The sequence below is a fragment of the Haliotis asinina genome, chromosome 8 (genome assembly GCF_037392515.1).
Source record: "Haliotis asinina isolate JCU_RB_2024 chromosome 8, JCU_Hal_asi_v2, whole genome shotgun sequence".
Lineage (NCBI taxonomy): Eukaryota > Metazoa > Mollusca > Gastropoda > Lepetellida > Haliotidae > Haliotis > Haliotis asinina.
In genome coordinates, this window is record NC_090287.1 from 47,825,610 (window position 1) to 47,843,601 (window position 17,992).

General features: G+C 43.1%; 1 protein-coding gene across 2 annotated transcripts in view; it reads left to right on the forward strand.

The window, feature by feature from the left end:
• Nucleotides 1–17,992, forward strand: part of LOC137293945 (leucine-rich PPR motif-containing protein, mitochondrial-like) — an 82,472-nt gene that overhangs the window by 23,176 nt on the left and 41,304 nt on the right. For both annotated transcript variants that reach the window (XM_067824830.1, XM_067824831.1), the window contains 10 exons: nucleotides 7,566–7,652; nucleotides 12,424–12,550; nucleotides 13,313–13,411; nucleotides 13,936–14,115; nucleotides 14,650–14,755; nucleotides 15,178–15,215; nucleotides 15,896–15,965; nucleotides 16,115–16,251; nucleotides 16,398–16,485; nucleotides 17,308–17,411. In XM_067824830.1, the coding sequence (XP_067680931.1) occupies nucleotides 7,566–7,652; nucleotides 12,424–12,550; nucleotides 13,313–13,411; nucleotides 13,936–14,115; nucleotides 14,650–14,755; nucleotides 15,178–15,215; nucleotides 15,896–15,965; nucleotides 16,115–16,251; nucleotides 16,398–16,485; nucleotides 17,308–17,411 (1,036 nt within the window). The remainder of the gene's footprint in view (nucleotides 1–7,565; nucleotides 7,653–12,423; nucleotides 12,551–13,312; nucleotides 13,412–13,935; nucleotides 14,116–14,649; nucleotides 14,756–15,177; nucleotides 15,216–15,895; nucleotides 15,966–16,114; nucleotides 16,252–16,397; nucleotides 16,486–17,307; nucleotides 17,412–17,992) is intronic.

Genomic DNA, 17,992 nt, shown 5'->3' on the forward strand with positions numbered 1-17,992 from the left:
CTATGAGTTAACAACCTTTGTTCAGGGCCATCTGGCATGCTGTTCTAGTGATGTATGTGCGTCCTTACGTTAAGATACATATTGCTGCGGAAACAAATATTAAACAGTTTGTGTTAAATTGCATTGACGATGCAAACTATTTGGAGCATAATTAAACATCACATTTCTACTCCCAGTTTAAGTTTAAAACAGTGAATTCAGATGAAGCTGACTACTTACTTTGGTTGACCATTGGTCCAACGATGACGTACACTGCTAATTTGATTTCATCTGGTGTGCAGCCCAGTCCTCGAGTGACATATGAGGGGACATTGGGGGCAGGGGGTACAGTCCATGGATGGTCGGATCAGTGGTTGAGACGAGCTATTTTTTGTTCTTACACTGACCTGGACTTGCCTTATTAGTGTGTGCCAGTGTGGTCCATCCTGTGCTTCTTTCGCCAGCATCTTTGGGGCGATTCCTGTATGTGCAAGATCTGGTGTAACAGGTCCTTGAAGTGTTTGCATGGCCTGCATTGGTTGTGCTTGCCTCTGCACAGTTCACCAAACAGCAGCTGTTTGGTAATAATCGATTCAAACATGTCCCACGCATTGGAGCTGGTTCTACATTATCATAGCAGTATTATGACTCACACCTGTAGATGAGGCTTTTCAGAACCACGCCCCAGTATACCTTGATGTTTGTGGTGGTTAAGCACATGTGCATGCAATGGAATGATCGTTTGGCTAGCCTTGCAGATCCTGGAGCTGATCTCTTTCTCAAGGCTTCCGTCATTGCTGATGGTACTGCTGAGGTACTTAAGTTGACCACACTCTTCAGCTCATTTCCCTCAGTGGAGATGGAGGGAGGGAGGTTCAACAGAGTGAAGAAACAGGGGAGTTCAATCAAAATATACTGGTTGAATTACATGTCCCCCACATGGAATACTTGCTTGGTTACCTCACCTGCTTCATTCGCCTACCATGCCAGAAGTGTTTTTATGTGGAATAAACGTTAAGAAAATTCTAACATTTATGACGACAGATAAGAAAAATAAACACCACCACTTCCATGGTAAAATTAGGCAATATGGTATTTCTTTTTAATTTCTTCTTATTTTTCCTTCACTCTGTTGAACCGGAAGCTGGCAGCTTATTAGATTTATAAAGACATGTCAGTTTCCTGCTCGAGGCATTTTTCCTGCACGATACAGACAGTGAAGAACATGTCAGCAGTGCTTCTAAACCAAACTGGCCAGAACCAAACCAAAACCAAACCTGAAAGTTGTTTGTGATCAGGCAGCTGAGGATGACCCAAGCCAGGACCTTTCCAGCAATGGAGAGAAGAGAGATGGTATTCCTAAAGTCTTTAAGCAGTTCCTCCTCTTCCCATATGCAGGTGAGGGAGTGGAAGTCTTCTAGGGCCAAAAGACTGGCTGACTTGAACATCTCTGCTTTTATTCTGTCCATGATATGGAAGTCATGATATGGAAGTATCTGTATCTCCGCACTGCACATGACTCGACGAGAAACTTCACTTTTGCTTCAAGCGTCGTCTGATCTGGACGTGTTAGGGTTACTAAAAAAATTTTCAGAACTTACAAAGTTTCACCTTACTTCGCCTTTACACTGATTCCTTTCAGGGGTTTTGTGTGTGGTATGTATACTTTTAAATCTTCGTGCCGATTTTAACATATATTCTACGTTTTTGTACACTTGTTGGCTACCTCTTTGGAGACATGGCAACGTGTCTGCTATTTTCGTGTTGCCTCCATAATTATATATTGCATTGGTTTCGCTTGCTAGTGGAGTACTTCTACTGATACTTATGTCCACTAGGGCTAAGTTTTGTGTTTCTTAGTGATAATTTTAGACTAAATTTTGCTGTGCCTTTTCGAAGTGGCAGCTATTTCACTTGTCTATTGCAAACGTGCTGTAGCACGATGTGTGGAGCAGTCCATTTCTTGGTAAGGGGTGTTTTGTCTTCCACCCTTATTATTGCTTTGTTATTTCAGATTTTTGCAGCTGTTGTGCATGACACATCACTTTTGTGAAGTTTGTAAAGGTCTGAAGTCCGGTAAGGACCCGCATCCGTTTTGCCCGGACTGTGCTGTTGTATCCTGCTCCCTCCTGCAGCGTTGTGCAGTGTGCTCAGATCTATCTATTCAGGAATTTCAGGCATACTTGCCAATAGTGAAGAAGACACAGAAATTATGGAAAATGTCTTGGTCTCCAGCTTCCTCATCTGGTTCCAGATTATCTCTCCCGTGTACTCCGGAGACTCAATCTACATTGGAGATTCCAGGTGTTGGGGACTACTCTTCATGTGGAGGTGCCCTTGAATCAGCATCACTCAGAGCGTTTCAGAGAGCAACGCCGATTCCGACGCCGATGCCAAGTACGACGCCGATGCCTATACCTGTACCGACGCAGATGCCTATGCCGACACTGACGCCGACGCCTACCACCCAAGCGGGAGGATGGGTGGACTTGGCGAGGCTTGACGCTCTTGCGCACCCGGAGGTGCAACGGATTGTAAAAGCACTACTTATACCAGTCCCAGCAGTGACACCCGGTGCATCTCTAGAGCATGCGGTACCTCCGACTAGGACTCCTCAGCTTATCCCGGACATTACAGGGATGTCACAGAGGGAGGAGTACAAACGTTTGTCAGCTTGTCAGCGCATCCCAAACTACGACCACATCAACTTTTCACAGATCGGCACCAGGATCGGGCACACTTGCATTCGTGGTGCCTGCGGGCGCCGGGACTGTGACTAGTGACAGGAGAAGAACAGGACATTCAGGCGTTAGGAGGTCTCGTTCCAGAAGCCCTTGGAGTAGCTCATCCTGCACTTGCCGACACCATCGTTCACCATCCAGATCGCCGGATTGCAGGGGCAGATCTCTCCACCGCAGACGCAGGGATTGGCGATCTAGATCTCGATCTGTGTCTCCTCCACGTGTCAGACAGTCGACACATAGGAAGCCTACGCTGGAGCGCAAGTCTACCGTTTCGTGGAATGCTGATGAAGAGCAATACTTCTTTCCAGATTAAGAGGAAGACCCTACACAGCTGGAGGAAGATGAGGGATCGTACTTGCCATTGTCAGTGATGTATGATTGGATAGTGGATAGGCTCCTGGATTGCCCCTCCCTGGCATCAGGAGTAGACAGTACCAGAATCATTAGAGTTGAACCGGAACTGATGATACTGCCTCACCCTATGGTGGCGGATGTCATTTCTTCATTGAACAATGACTTTGCTAAGTTATCCTTATCGCTACAATCAGGGCGCCCAAGTCTAAGAAGCAAGACTACAAGGTGCGTAGCCTGGACTTCGCAGATTCCGGGGTGGTGTTGGACGAAGCCATCAAAAGACTGTCCTCTTCCACCTCTTATAAGGTTCAGGATTCTAAATTACAAGCAATTGATACAGAGTTGCGGCGCATCTTGAAACCGGCATCAGCGTTAGCATCAGCTACGTCAGCGGCGGCTGTGGACTTAACGGAACTAAATGAATCACGGCTGGAGCATCTGTCGTCTCTTTTCTTGTGGCAAGGCAAGGTGTTACATGACCTATTAGGACATGACATGCGTTGGCAATGACGACAGTCATTCGCAGGATGTTTTTTTTGGATGCGTGCTCATGGCAGGAGGAATTTAAACGGAAGTTAATTAGCAACACAGACATACTCGGAGACACAACGCCAGTTGTTGAGGGACAGCATCAAAGTACTGCTAGCGAAATGTCCCATTGATGAAGTACTGGACCCACTCATCTCGCCATGGTTCTACTCTTCGGTCTTCCTCATTCACAAGAAAGACTCCAACAAACTACGGATGATCCACAACATGGCAGCATTCGACAAGCAGTACCTGATGGAGTCTCCTCATTTCAAGGTGGTGTCTCTAGAGCAGTTACGCCTCAAGTTGACTCAGGGTACATGGCTGTGCAGTCTCGACATACAGGATGCTTATCTGCACGTCCCAATCTACCCGGCTCACAGGAAATTCATGAGGTTTGTATTCGAGGGTCGGCATTACCAGTGGCAAGTTCTGCCATTTGGCATTTCCACGACCCGTGGCTATTCACACCACCAATTACGACACCAATCACTCAGTTTCTTCATCTCAGGCAGATAGAGTTCGACCCATACATAGACGATTGTCTACTCAACCAGTTCGAGCCTCAGTTGCTACGCAGACAGCTAGACTTCGCCATACGTCTCCTAGAACAGGGTGGTTGATCATTCGAGAGAAGTCGCATTTACAGCCCACACAGGAATTGATGTTTATCGGAGGCCTGTTCCAGACACAGTCCATCGAGTTCGGATTCCCCTTGACCGTTGGAGGAATATCTCCCAGTTTGTGGCAAGGGGACTGTCGGAACCATTACTCCTCGGAGAGTGGCAGTCGCTGTTGGGCCTTCTGACGTCAGCGCAGGACTTAACACGTAGGGGGCGCCTGATGTCACGTCCGTTACAGAGGTACCTTCTCCCATACGTACAGGCAGACGATATCACAACGCGCCTGTTGCTTCTGTACGTCTGCACCAATACCTGCGCTGGTGGATGATTGAATCCAACGTCTGCGACAGAGTTTGTTTGACCAAGTACATGCAGGACCACAAACTATTTGTCAACGTGTCACTCCAGGGATGGGGTGCACACTTAAGCGATTGAACAAGCGGCTTTGGTCCGATGCAGAAGCAAACTGGCACATCAACAATGTAGAGCTGGAGGTTGTGATTCTAGCTGTAAACCACTGGGCATCGCTACTACGCCACTCCAACCTACTGATTGTCTCAGACAACGCGACAGTGGTGTGGTTGATTGTGAGACAAGGGACAACCAGATCCAAGTCCCTACTGGATCAGATGTTTCGCCTAGCCAGCATCCTAGACACAAACGACATCGAAACCAGGGCGCGTCATATTCCAGGGTGCAGAAATGTACTAGCCGATGCTCTGTCACGACCAGGGAAGCCGTCTCCGACCGAGTGGATGCTTCACCCGGAGATATTTTGGCTCATATGCCAAAATCACGGGCGTCTGCTGATAGACCTGTTCGCCACGAAATTCAACACTCAGCTTCCAGTATACGTGTCTCCAATACCAGACCTGGCAGCTTGGGCAGCTGACGCCCTATCGATGTCTTGGGAAGGACTAGACGCATACACCTTCCCACTACCAGTACTAGTACCAGAGGTAGTGGTGAAGCTCAAGCTCACAGTGGGGATCCGTCTGCTTATGGTCGTGCCCTGGTGGCCAGCGAGGACATGGTTCCCAGAGTTATGCTGCCTTGCAGGAAAAAATCCATTCCGGCTTCCAGAGTGGGATCGGCTGCTGTGCCATCCCCACAGTCGGACATTGCACCCGGACCTGGCATGGTTTCATCTATGCGACCATTTGCAAAGGACTTTGAGGGCCAAAGGTTATTCGTCTCAAGTGGCAAAGATCATTACCCGGGTGCACAGAGCTTCCACTCTATGAAGACAAGTGGGCTACTTTTGTGAAGTTCTGTGCCCAGAAGTTGCAAGACCCACTATCAGCATCACCCCAATTCCTGGCGGAGTTTTTACGTTACTTGCGGTGCTCAAGGAAGCTCAGAGGGAGTACTATTGGGACCTATTTGTCGGCTTTGAATACGGTGTTAGCTGCTTGAGGACCAGAAGGTGAAGTTCCGGCCACCAGCATGGGACCTATAACACTTGAGAGGTCGCCCTTACGAGCCACTGGACAGGACGTTGTTTGACAATCTAACCAGGAAAACAGTGAGAGGAGCAGTTGCTTTGTCCAGTTTGGGCTCTTAGATTGTATAGCAAAAAGTCCGCTCCTCATTGAGGAACCAAGAAGAGATTGTTCCTGCCTTTTCCTACAACAGCGAGAGGGGAAGTCACCAGGAACACAATAGCTTTATGGCCGAGGCAGAGGCTTACGATGCACAGAATCTTCCTGACCTGTCTAACAACCCGCACAAGATTTGGGCGTTAGCTTCAACAATGGCCTTACACAGGAATGGCACTGTTCTGGACATTATGGCTGGGTGTTTCTGGCAGTCCTCAACAGTATTTGTTAGTCATTACTTGTGGGACTTAGCAATAGAAGATATGGAGGGGCTGCAGTCTTTCGGACCATTGGTAGTTGCACAAGTACTCACTCGTCCTGCTGCCCTGTAAGGTATAATGTTACTTACCATGGTCTATATGGGTCTTATACTTACTTTGAGATAAGATACCATACTCCTCCGGTGGTTAGTACGTGACCTACTACTCTGATTCTGGTTCCAGTGCCCTTTACGAGAGATCGATGCGGCAGACTGGCATACAGAGGAAATCGGTAGTGGTCCGTCTGCCCCGAAGCATATGTGGGATTTGTATATGCTGATGGTCCTTTGGAGTCCTACACCACCATCCAGTCTGTTGTATCCATATGCTATAGACCTATGGTATGGTAAGGAAGAAATTTGTTAAGATCTAAATATTTTAGATATTTAAATACTTACCTTGCCATAGGGCGGTCAGTCCCTCCCAACGCTGAATGCTCCTCCCCACTACGGACTCTTCGGACCGAGAAGTAAAAGTGAAGTTTCTCGTGGAGTCTGTGTGCAAGCGCAATGGGGAGATGCAGATACTTCCGTATCATGACAGTCGTCGATTGCGAGGTAGCCATACAAGATTGCATAGCAATTCAACTCTGTCAGATCTCCTATTAAGGGAAGCTTGAGGTAATATGCTGTAGACCTATGGTAAGGTAAGTATTTAAATATCTAAAATATTTAGATTTTAACAATTTTGTCACTTCTCCACAGAAACTGCTCAACAGCATTGATTAAGCTTACACATGTGTTTCTTTGGGACTTGAAAGGTGTGCATCTCTTAGTTACGTAGATGTTTATCAAACTTGTTTATTAGAATTTAATCACCAGAGCACAGTCAGTGTAGGGAATGCTTCCTACAGCGGCAGGACCATCCGTGACTCAGGACACAATTTTGTCATGTTGTCAATTAGTGTTTTGATGTTCTGGTCATTTTCTGAAGCTGACTTGGGCCTGTGTTTTGGGCCTGCGGACTGAGGCTTTGTTAACTAATATTGCCATGTAGTTGTTTAATTGTGAGTTGAGCTGAGACATTTGTTGTAAAAGTTGTATTGTTACCCCCCCTGATTTAGCCAGGTGACGCATTTGCAAACCAAGAAACCATGTGCTATGATGTAGTTTACTATTGGAGACTGTATGAGATGAAGATGAGTGATATGCGTTTTGATGTCGGTTGATAATGAGGGGATAGATGAGAATGGCATAGTGACGTCTATACAGTGTTGTGCAAAAAGTGAACCATCATCTGATAAAGAATTGTCAGTGCCTTTGATCATTTTGTGAAGCATGTTAGAACTAAGTTTATTGTTCCTCTCTATAGTGTATATAGTGTTGTGGCCATCTTTGTTATGGTGGCCAGTCGTCACGTTGTGTGACATGGTCGACTGACTGATACATGCACAAAGTGACTTGATTGAAGCTATGGTTTCCGATGTCCATGCTTTTCAATCAGGCTGAATGGACTGAATCAAAAAGTTTATTATTTCAGTACGGTGATGAACATCATGAAAGAATGTGGCTACCCTATCACAGAGAAAGTGTACAACTTCCTCATGACAGGCTTCTTCAGATCTGGGTGAGTTTGTCGGTGCTTTACCGGAGTCTGATGTGTAGAGTTACAGAAGTGTACCCAGGGATGTGCTAGTAATGTTCAGTATACTAATAACATAAGGAACCAAATCTTTATTTCTTTTTCATAGAGATAGTCCTTGGGGTACATATATGCATTTTTGCTGCTGAAAATGTCATGTGACAGTTGTATCAATGTTTTAAGAAAATATTGTACAATAAACAAAAAGCTTTTTTTGTTCATCACCGCATGGAGTGACCCCTCTGCCACGCATGGGCAGCCACCCAGGTCAGCATCCTCATCCATATCATCATTCCTTCTGCTGTCACTCTCGCTGTTCACAGCTGTTGCTAGTGCTCTATGCTAATTAACTTCTCCATTGAAGAATGTCATAGTCCTCAATTACTGTATGTATGGTTTTTTCGTTCTTAGGGAACGTTATATTGCCTTTGCAGTGTGTTATGTCTCATTTATGTGACTTTGTATTAAAATTTATGCTTACTTCCTGGTTTATGCAATTATTTGCTATTTCATGGCTGGAAGTTTAGCATGCTGTGTGTTGAAATATTGCCTTTAAGTCCCAATTATTTCATGTCGTGTGCAGGTTATTCGCGTAATTTTCAATGTTTTGTCCATGTATGTTAGCTGTTTTGTGCTGTTAGCTACATGCATGCGTGTTTGCTTTCAGGCGTGTATGGCATGTGTATGGCATTCTGTCTAAAGATAAGCATGATAAATGCTTTTACTGTCTGGCTAAATTGTGTTTTCCCCTCGGCCCAGAAGTGATGGACGGCAGCTTTCCTTTTCCCTCTCCTGGATACTTACCGTCTGAAGATTGATCACACTTTCCCTGTGACAGCTCCTATTGAACTTCCTATTACCCAACCTTCTACATTGGGGACCTCACCAACGCGCACTCACCAGTTGGATGTCCGTAAGACCCTCAAGGACTATCTCACACAAACACAAGGGATCCCTACGAGTGCCCATCTGTTCTGCTGTTCCAGTAGCGGGAGGGCTGGGTTGCTGGCAAGGAAACTGACCCTAGCTTGCTGGCTTGTTTTGGTCATTTGTGCTGCATATCAGGCTACGGGCATATCAGGGTCAGCCTCCCCTGAGGGTTTGAAGGCTCTCTCTGTCAGGGTAATGGCCACTTCAAATGCCATGGCATCAGCTGCTCCTCCTCTCTTTGGAGCACTGTTCTACCTAGCACTTTCGTACTGCCCTATCTGCTTGATACACATTCCCGTGATCTAGCATGCTTTGGTTGATCTAGCGTGCTGTTCTCTGCTGTGGACAGTGTCCTGGCCTCTGAATGAGTGTGTCTTGGTTATCTGGACAGATGACGCTGTTTTCACCTGCATGTAATTTATGTATCTGTTGTTGAAATATCTGGCTACTTTTGATATCTCTTATGAGTTCATTGTCAATATTGAGTTGGTTTTCCCCCTTATGGGCTCTCAGTTTGATTTCAGCTAGTGGGCAGGGTTTATATTTTCGCACTTTGTGCGAGATCTGTATTGTTTAACTTGTGAGGTCGGGTCTTACTTCATTTCCTCCCAGTCAGTTCCCTCCCATAATGCCACTTGCGGAAGCTTCGGGTCACGTGACAGGTGACTGTTATGGCGTGAGTTACTTTTACAGTTACGATCATTATTTATTGTACTGACCCAGAATTCCTGCGTTCCTAGCCTTCGGTTTTTGGGAGTCTGAATTAATGCATATATGTAATCCAGGGATGATCTCTATTAAAAAGAATTAGACAAACCTGTTGAGGTTTCCAATTCTTTGAAGAGAATCATCCTTTGGGTAGGGCCACCACTTCCCTGCAATTCTGTTCTCTGATATATTCAGCAAAAGTAATGATGATATGGGTTTGGATGCTTACCTGGTAGCATGCACGTGTGGCAGAGGGGTAACTCTACATGGTAAGGGGCCGTATCATAAACAAAGAGACTTTTTGTTTGTAAAATATTAATTTATATTTTATTAATTTATATTTATTATTTATTCATGTTTTATTAATTTATATTTTATTAAAACATCGATACAACCGTCACATGACATTTTCAGCAGCAGAAAATGCATATATGTATCCCAAGGATGATTCTCTTCAAAGAATTTGAAACCTCTACAGGTTTTTCTAAATTTACTGCAATGGTAATCGCCATCAGGACTGACAGTGAAGAGAGAGATGCAAACATAGGATAGGTATAAGTCGATATGTATCACTGTGAAGTACTTGAGCTTGTTTATTTTGTATGGCCTTGTTTTGCCTTTGGTTGGACCTTAATATTCTTCTATTCTATGTTCCTGAAAAGATCTTGCATACATACTCATTGATATTTGACTGATGCATCTAGCAGTCAAAAAATACAACTGTAGTAGTTATATAATGGGGGGGGGGGGTCTATTACATACCCGCCTAGAGACGTATTTAACCAAAAAAATGACTTTCCAGAATATGGGCCTGCGGGTCGAAAAGTCTGTAGGAGCACATCTACTCCTAGAAAATACTGCAGACAGCAATCATGTGTTGGATATCACCAATTTTGACTATCTTGCTTCAGTCTTGATTGAACCAGTCTACAGCCTTTGGAAGCGACACCTACATTTGTAGACAATATGTTCTGCTACCTCCAGTGACTACAGTGTTTGGAAGACTGCCAAAGTATCCTGTACGACTGAAAGGGAAGGCTCCGCACAACTCATCGTTTCCAGAATCTCCATTGCAGTAGAAGAGTCCTTTGTGAACCCAAAACATGCAAACAAATATTCTACACACGATAGCAATATGAGAAGAAAACTGTGAAAGAAAAGTGGCAAGAAGAAGAAGTATCTGGAAGAGAAGGAATATGCACTGTTCGTAGCCAAGATAGACTTTTTCGAAAGACCCATCGCTGAGCTACAAATGTCGATTCCAAAACTAGAATGCCAACTACTAGTATATGACTATGGGTTGTAGTTTATTGACTATACAAGAGATTTCTTTTATTTCTGGTGCTGGACCGCAGTGCTGGACTGATGGTATGTATGCCTTTAGAAGAAACATGGTTTCCAAGAACAAGGAGATTTGTCTTCTTCTCTGAAGTCAAACAGTCCAACAATTCTAGGCAATATGGCTAGTGCTGGAAAAAGGAATGCACAAAGAGATCGGAAGAAGCTTGCAAAGCAGTTGAAACAGCTCTACAAAGCACACACATGAAAAAAATAGCAGACGTTGCCAATACAACCACGACTTCTTAGAGACAAGTATGGACAAAGACAGGTAAAAAAGGTTTTGCATACTGAGAGGCTTGGACAGAAACAAAGAAGGATACCCCATTGACCTGCAGATCCACCTAGAACCAACTAGAACTTTTCAGAAAGATGGAAGAGCCATATCCTGGAATCTTGTTGCTGTAGTTGTTGCTCCAGATTGAAGAAAGCTGTCTTCCATAGAAACCAATAGAACAAGACTATGACGACATGCTGGATGAAAAAAATGCAAATCATAGTGGTAGAGGCTGCAATAGCTTCACTTACAAAGGATACAACTTCTAGATGTCGAGCCTGGAAAATGCTTTTGCATAAAGTTTGCTGCTACAACATTCCGAGGGAGAAGTGCCTGTGGTTGAAGATTGGAACATATACAAAACACACATCGAAATACCGACAAATGGATACATTCTAGCGAAAGAAATAGAAAACCTTGGTGTTGAAGTAGGGTTTGGGAATTGAATACCTCCTGCGTACATTGACATACATTCTGCTAAGATTTGCAAACGGTTTTACTGTATCTTCGCTGAAGAGGCCTAGTACACGAGCTGGTTGGTCACCCTATTCGGCCTTCCCCAGCCTTTTCACGTAGCTTTTCGTCCATAGAAGAATACTCCATGGGGTTTTCTTTCCAGTTTGCACCCTCTGCATCATCGAATGCCTCCAGTGGGAAGTGAGGAGGATTTCCTGTGTTGTATACAATGTGCATGCTCGAGATGTACAATGTATGCACAGTACAATATATATGTCCAATTGCGTACACATATATTTTTTTTTTCTACTCCTTATAGTGGGAGTCCACAGATTTGGCCATAGAAACTGGTTTGGGTGTTTCTGTCTTTGTCTCATCAGCTTATAAATCGTCAACGAATGTAGGTAGCCCTTCCAAAGGTTGTAGATTGGGTCAACCAAGACTGCCAGCAAGATAGTTGACACTGGCGATATCCGGCACAAGATTGCTGTCTACAGTATTTTCTAGGAGTAGATGTGCTCCTACAGACTTTTCAACCTGCAGACCATATTCTGGAATGTTGCTTTGCTTGCCATTATCTACTCTGTGTAGTGCTATACACTGGGACTGCCAAATCTCTTTCTTGAAAAATTTTCTACTACTTTTGCGGGGGAAAAAATTTGAAAATATAGTACCAATCCTGGTAGTCCTGACTGTTTTTGTGCTCTCGATATAAACCAAGGATGACCACCAGTGTGTTTTTAACCTGGACCAAATTCAGTGCACATCGATAGATTTCTGTGGCTCTAGAATGACTATATTTACTGGTGCTAGGAGGCTTAGTTCTCCCAAATAAACCTCTAAGCGGGTGTGTAATAGAACCCCCATTATATAATGACTACATTTCACAATAAATGGACACAGAGCCAGTCTGTAACTATGGCCTATTCCACTTTTTAGACAAGTTATGGCATCATAATAATTATAGTATTTTATGTCTATGTAATGAGTCTTGGAGATGTATAATGTTCACAGTCCAGGTAGTGTCATGGCATTTTGACATTGCAGTGATGTAGAGCGTGCCAGAGGGGTACTGGATGAAATGCAGCAAGCATCTGTAACACCGTCAGAGCAGAGTTACACTGCTCTACTTTGTGGGTACGCCCAACTGGGAGATATGGCAGCAGTGAAGCAGGTGAGGTGTTCAGCGTCAAGATGTTGTACCTGTTTGTAAGATTGAAATGAACAGATGATGATGTAGAAAACACTGCTTGTATACCCTTTCTCTATTCTACAGTATACCCGTGAAGGTCCTGGGGTAGAATAGGCCTTCAGCAACCCATGCTTGCCATAAAAGGTGACTCTGCTTGTCGTAAGAATCGACTAACGGGATCGGGTGGTCAGGCTCGCTGACTTGGTTGACGCGTGTCATCGGTTCCCAATTGCGCAGATCGATGATCATGTTGTTGATCACTGGATTGTCTGGTCCAGACTCGATTATTTACAGACCGCCGCCATATAGCTGTAATATTGCTGAGTGCGGCGTAAAACTAAACTCACTCACTCACTATTCTACAGGACTGCTTGTGTACCCTTTCACAAGTCTACAGTACTGCTTGAGTACCCTTTCACATGTCTACAGTACTGCTTGAGTACCCTTTCACTAGTCTACGGTACTGTTTGTGTACCTTTTCACTAGTCTACAGCACTGCTTGTGTACTCTTTCACTAGTCTACAGTACTGTTTGTGTACCCTTTCACTAGTCCACAGCACTGTTTGTGTACCCTTTCACTGGTCCACAGCACTGCTGGTGTACCCTCTCAATAGCCTGCAGCAGTGCTTATTTACCCTTTCACTAGTCCACAGCACTACTTGTGTACTCTTTCACTCATCAAAAGCACTGCTTGTGTACCCATTCAATAGTTACTTCACAAATTTGAGCATATATAAATTGCAGGTGCTCGCTGAGGCCCCTGATGTGATGGTAAATTCAAGATCTGTGATGGAGGCAGTAGTCACCATGGCAATGGCTGGACACACACAACATGTTGAGGAGGTAGAAATACATTAGTATGTGTCTGTGTGTATGTATTTAGCTTGTAGATATTTGTACTTCACATGTTATCACAAGATCAAACCCATCAGATGATTAGGTAATGTTCGATTATTTAAAAATGTACATGTTCCTTTCTTTGGTATGTTCTCTGGCTAGCTGGAATTTCTGAGTCTGAGTGGAATAACTCTTCTAGGTGTGATCAAATCAAAGCTGAATAAAAGAAATAGGATTTAGTTTATTGGTGTAGTGGAGTAGTGGTTAAAGCTTTCATTCATCTGCCAAAGATCCGGGTTTGATTTCACACATAGCTACAATGTGTGAAGCCCATTTCTGGTGCGATGTTGCTGGAATATTGCTAAAACGTGGCATAAAAGCATACTCACTCCTCTCCACTCTGTAAAGAGTGTGTTGATGAATGTGAAAGATAGTCATGTCCTAAATGCAATACTCAGTGAGATATTTATATTTCCATGTCCATCAGATTGATCTCATTTATGTAACTAGTAAATAATCTTGTCTGCTAGATGATCCAAATGCTGGAAGCTGTTACAAACTGTGGTGCAGATGGCTTGGTGTATGTATCTCAGCTCATAGCTCACGGCTTTGACAACTTTGCATGTAAGTTGTTCAGCGGTCTACACAAACATCAGAAGGACCCCAACCATGCCAGGCTGCTACTAGAGATGTTCATCCAGTTTGAAAGGGTAGGTATTGACCTTCCTGATTGTAATATATCAGCTAATAGATATACTTTGTTTCTTCCACTGATACAGTTCCGTTAAACTTGAATGTGTAGTATTGGTGACGACTCATAGAGCAACACTTACCTGTCATGTTCCCCTGATTCACGTCTTACTTAGACATATCTGGTCATAGTCCATCTCCTGTTATTGGACTGCAAATGGTCTCTGTAAGATGTGAAGACTGTGGGAAACTTGTGTAATATGAAACCCAGGTATTATCAGTCACACCATGTTCTGAACCTTTTTGAAGCCTACACACTAGGCCCCCTGTATAGTGTGTTAGGATCACAGTCTCTTTCTTCAAAGTGAGGAAGCAAAGGTTGTAGGATATGTTCACAACACTCACTGATACACATGCAAATTGAAAATATGTTTCTGTCAGATCTTTGTAGACTGATGAGTATCTCACATACAAGATGATTACTTTCATCAATCATTATACCGACATGATACCACTGACCGAATGTCCAGATCCAACTGTGATCTACATTACAGCCACTTGACAGTGTGATGCAGTCAATGGGTAGACTCAAGACAGATAACTTTTCTATAGGGGATATCAGTGATGTTGCCAGTGCTGCCTTCAGGATGGGGAAGACAGGTCAGGATTGTCTACCTTGTTTTGTCTCGTGTTTTAGTGACATTTAGATGCTGATGTGATGAAGAGGAATAAGTTTTATAGATTGACCGGTTTATTTATTGCAATACCTGGGATATTCCGGAGTAGATGCTAGCACAGTTTCTAAGCACTTTTTGTTTATCTTGTCATTGGTGATGATCCCACTTTAGAAAAGCAACATGTTATTTCTGAGTGATGTTATAAGACTGATGTTGATAGTTTCAAACTTTGATCCAATCACACCTGTATAAATGTGAGCTGAGACATGTGTTTTGTCATGTAGTCGCAACAATGGCTCCAGTCATGCAGTGTTCGCTGCAAAATTCATTGATGTTATCTTTTGGTATTTTATTTTTTGGGTTTATGTGGGTGGATGGGTCTATCATTCTTTTCTACTGTTACAGATTATGCTGTTTCTGCTATTGAACTGATGAAGTCTATGGTAAGATAAAGTTAACTGACTTCAGTTCACTTGCACATAGTGTCCATGTTGTTAGTGAGGTAGGAACGACTTTACCTACCAAGGTCAGATTGTCATGGTTTCAGTCTCTGCGTGATACACAATAATACATCAACGTACTGACAGTGACCGGTTTGATAAGTGTAAAAACTGTTACCCTGTCATACTGTTGGAGTGGATGTGGGCTTCAAACTCAGTTGCCAGTGTCAGTCTGGGTTAAGGAGGAAGGTGATTCAGCTGCTTGCCTTGAACACTGATGTCATTACTAACATCAAGAAATTGTCTGACATTCCCACAAAGTTAAGCCTGGTTGTTCTCTGTGTGTGGCTGTTTGAACTGTGTGTTGAATCTGTCAAAGAGCTCTAAATAAGCCTGGTGTTGGTGTGACATAAATCACTATCATACAGTTTGGAATTGCTTGTATAAAAATATTAATTCAGGCATTTCACATATATAAAATACATACTTGGAAATGTGGTATGAAATGTGTTCTGAAATATTCCTGTCTTCCAGTACTTAAAAATGTCGATCATGTTGTTAATTCGGAAACTCAGAAAGTTTATCTTTGAAAAAGGCATCATGACATATATATTTGAGAAGTTTCTGTTCAAACATGACCCAGGTGAAGTGTTTGTTGGCAAAGTTTCCTGTTTGTTTGACAGAATCATCCTGTTCGGGCCCACTATTTCTGGCCAGCATTTTGTCAATACAGAGACAAAGGTGATAAGCAAGGTAAGTAGTGCATACCTAATGCTGAATATTGTGATGTCACCTGTCACTGGTGTGCTTGTTCTCTTACTACCTTGATACTGTGGTACTAGCTGTGAAGGTAGCTGGAACATCCCAGTCAGTGTGTGACTCATACGTTGCTGCACCCTCAGGTGTCATCTCTACAGCAGAGAAGATGGTGAAGCTGTGTGACTCAAGACATGATCAGCTTCAGACCTACCTGACATACGTCTATCCTGCACTGCAGAAGCTTGGCCAACCCCGTGACAAGATGCTGTCACTACCACTGGTAAGTGATGTGAGGAAGATTATAAGAAACCATATATATCATTTCTGTAATACTCTCATGCTGGTTAAACTAACCTAATGCCCATAAATATGTCAAGTTATTTCATACGCGCACTGTTACCTGAAGATTTACATTGCATATTCCAGCATGCTGGTTTTCAAGCTGAGGATGTGAACTTTGTAAATGTGACATGGATTTGGGATACAGAGGGACCTGAGGCTGCGTGGAACTATGGTAAATATGTCTCTGGAATATACACCGTCATCACCATGTTACTGTCCTTGGGTTGCTCTGTGGCAGACAGGATTTCCAGTCCACCTGTTTAACATTTGGATTAGAAAGCAACAATGTGTCTCTTTGTTTCTCTTGTTGGTTCTGTGTAGGTCTGATGGATTTTGACAATGTTGACACTGACAACAAATCATCGTGAAATTATAATGATTTTGATAAAATCATGTAGGTCAAGTCCGTAACGGAGGAATTTATTACTGGAATTATGTACTGCTGATACCTGTGAACAAATGCATCAAAAAGGTTAAACAAAACAAAAACATAGTTGTCAAATTGATTATGTAAATTCACATTACTTTCTTGTATGAAAACTGCTGACCAGTAGCTGACTCTACTGACAAATGCTTGCAACAGTTCAGCAGTTGGTGTCACTATGCCTTTTACTTTGAAGGTTGTCATGTGTGTATATTTGTCAGATATGGTGATACAAATACTTTACTCACTTGTTCCAAGACTTTAGATGCCTCAGTGTTGATTGGCTCCCTTACTGACCAATCCAATTCTCTCGCCAGTACCAGTTATTATTGTCTGTCTCCCATGCAGCAGTGTTAACAATAGAGAAGGTCTGGTTAACTTGAAGTCTTCTCCTGCAGCAATCTGTGTCTTCGAAGATTATTATTATTACAAGGAAGTACTTGAATCTTATGTTCAATTTACAGCATTGTACAAAGTAAGGATTACAATGTTTCTTTGTTATTATTTGTAAGATTAATATCACGCATATATTATATTATTATTCATGTTCCTGTTTTCTTCCTTTAACAGCAAAGGACAAGAAAGTTCATGGCAACTTTAAACTGTTTAAGAGAATAGCTTTAAATATTGGCCATCTGAGGACTCTAGATTCCTCCTGGGACTACCTGTTCAAGGTGTGTACCGTATTAGACTACCGTGGTCACCAAAGTTGTTGCCAAATGTTGCTATCTGTTTGTTAGTTGTACCAATCACTGCTTTGCTCCGATCCTTGCTCATATGGTGAAACATAACCAGTGTCATGGTATATCATATGTGCATGTATCACTTTTGCCCTGCAACCATTGTGTCTGTATTTTGTTGTCTGTCATGTGATTAAACAAGCAAACGTGACATCAGTGAAGTGGGTCGCCACACTTGCTCACCTTGTTTTACTGCACAAATGCACTTATCTTCCCTCACACGTAAATGTTCTTTTCTGATTGGTAAAGCGCTCTTCTATTATTATTGATCTACCCCACTTACAGGCGAGGTACGTTGCAATGTTCCCCGTTGCAAATGGCAACTTATTCAGTACTTCAGGGTAGCACTACTTTATCTCAAATAACATTGAAGTGGGCATGATGCACAGAAATTACCGATGTGTTGCGAATGCAAATCGATGGAGGGGAGATCATCACTCTAAATTTGTTTTTCTTGTGTTGTCTGAAAAATCTATCAATAGCAACAAAATGATTTGCCTTGCATTCCAAAGAAT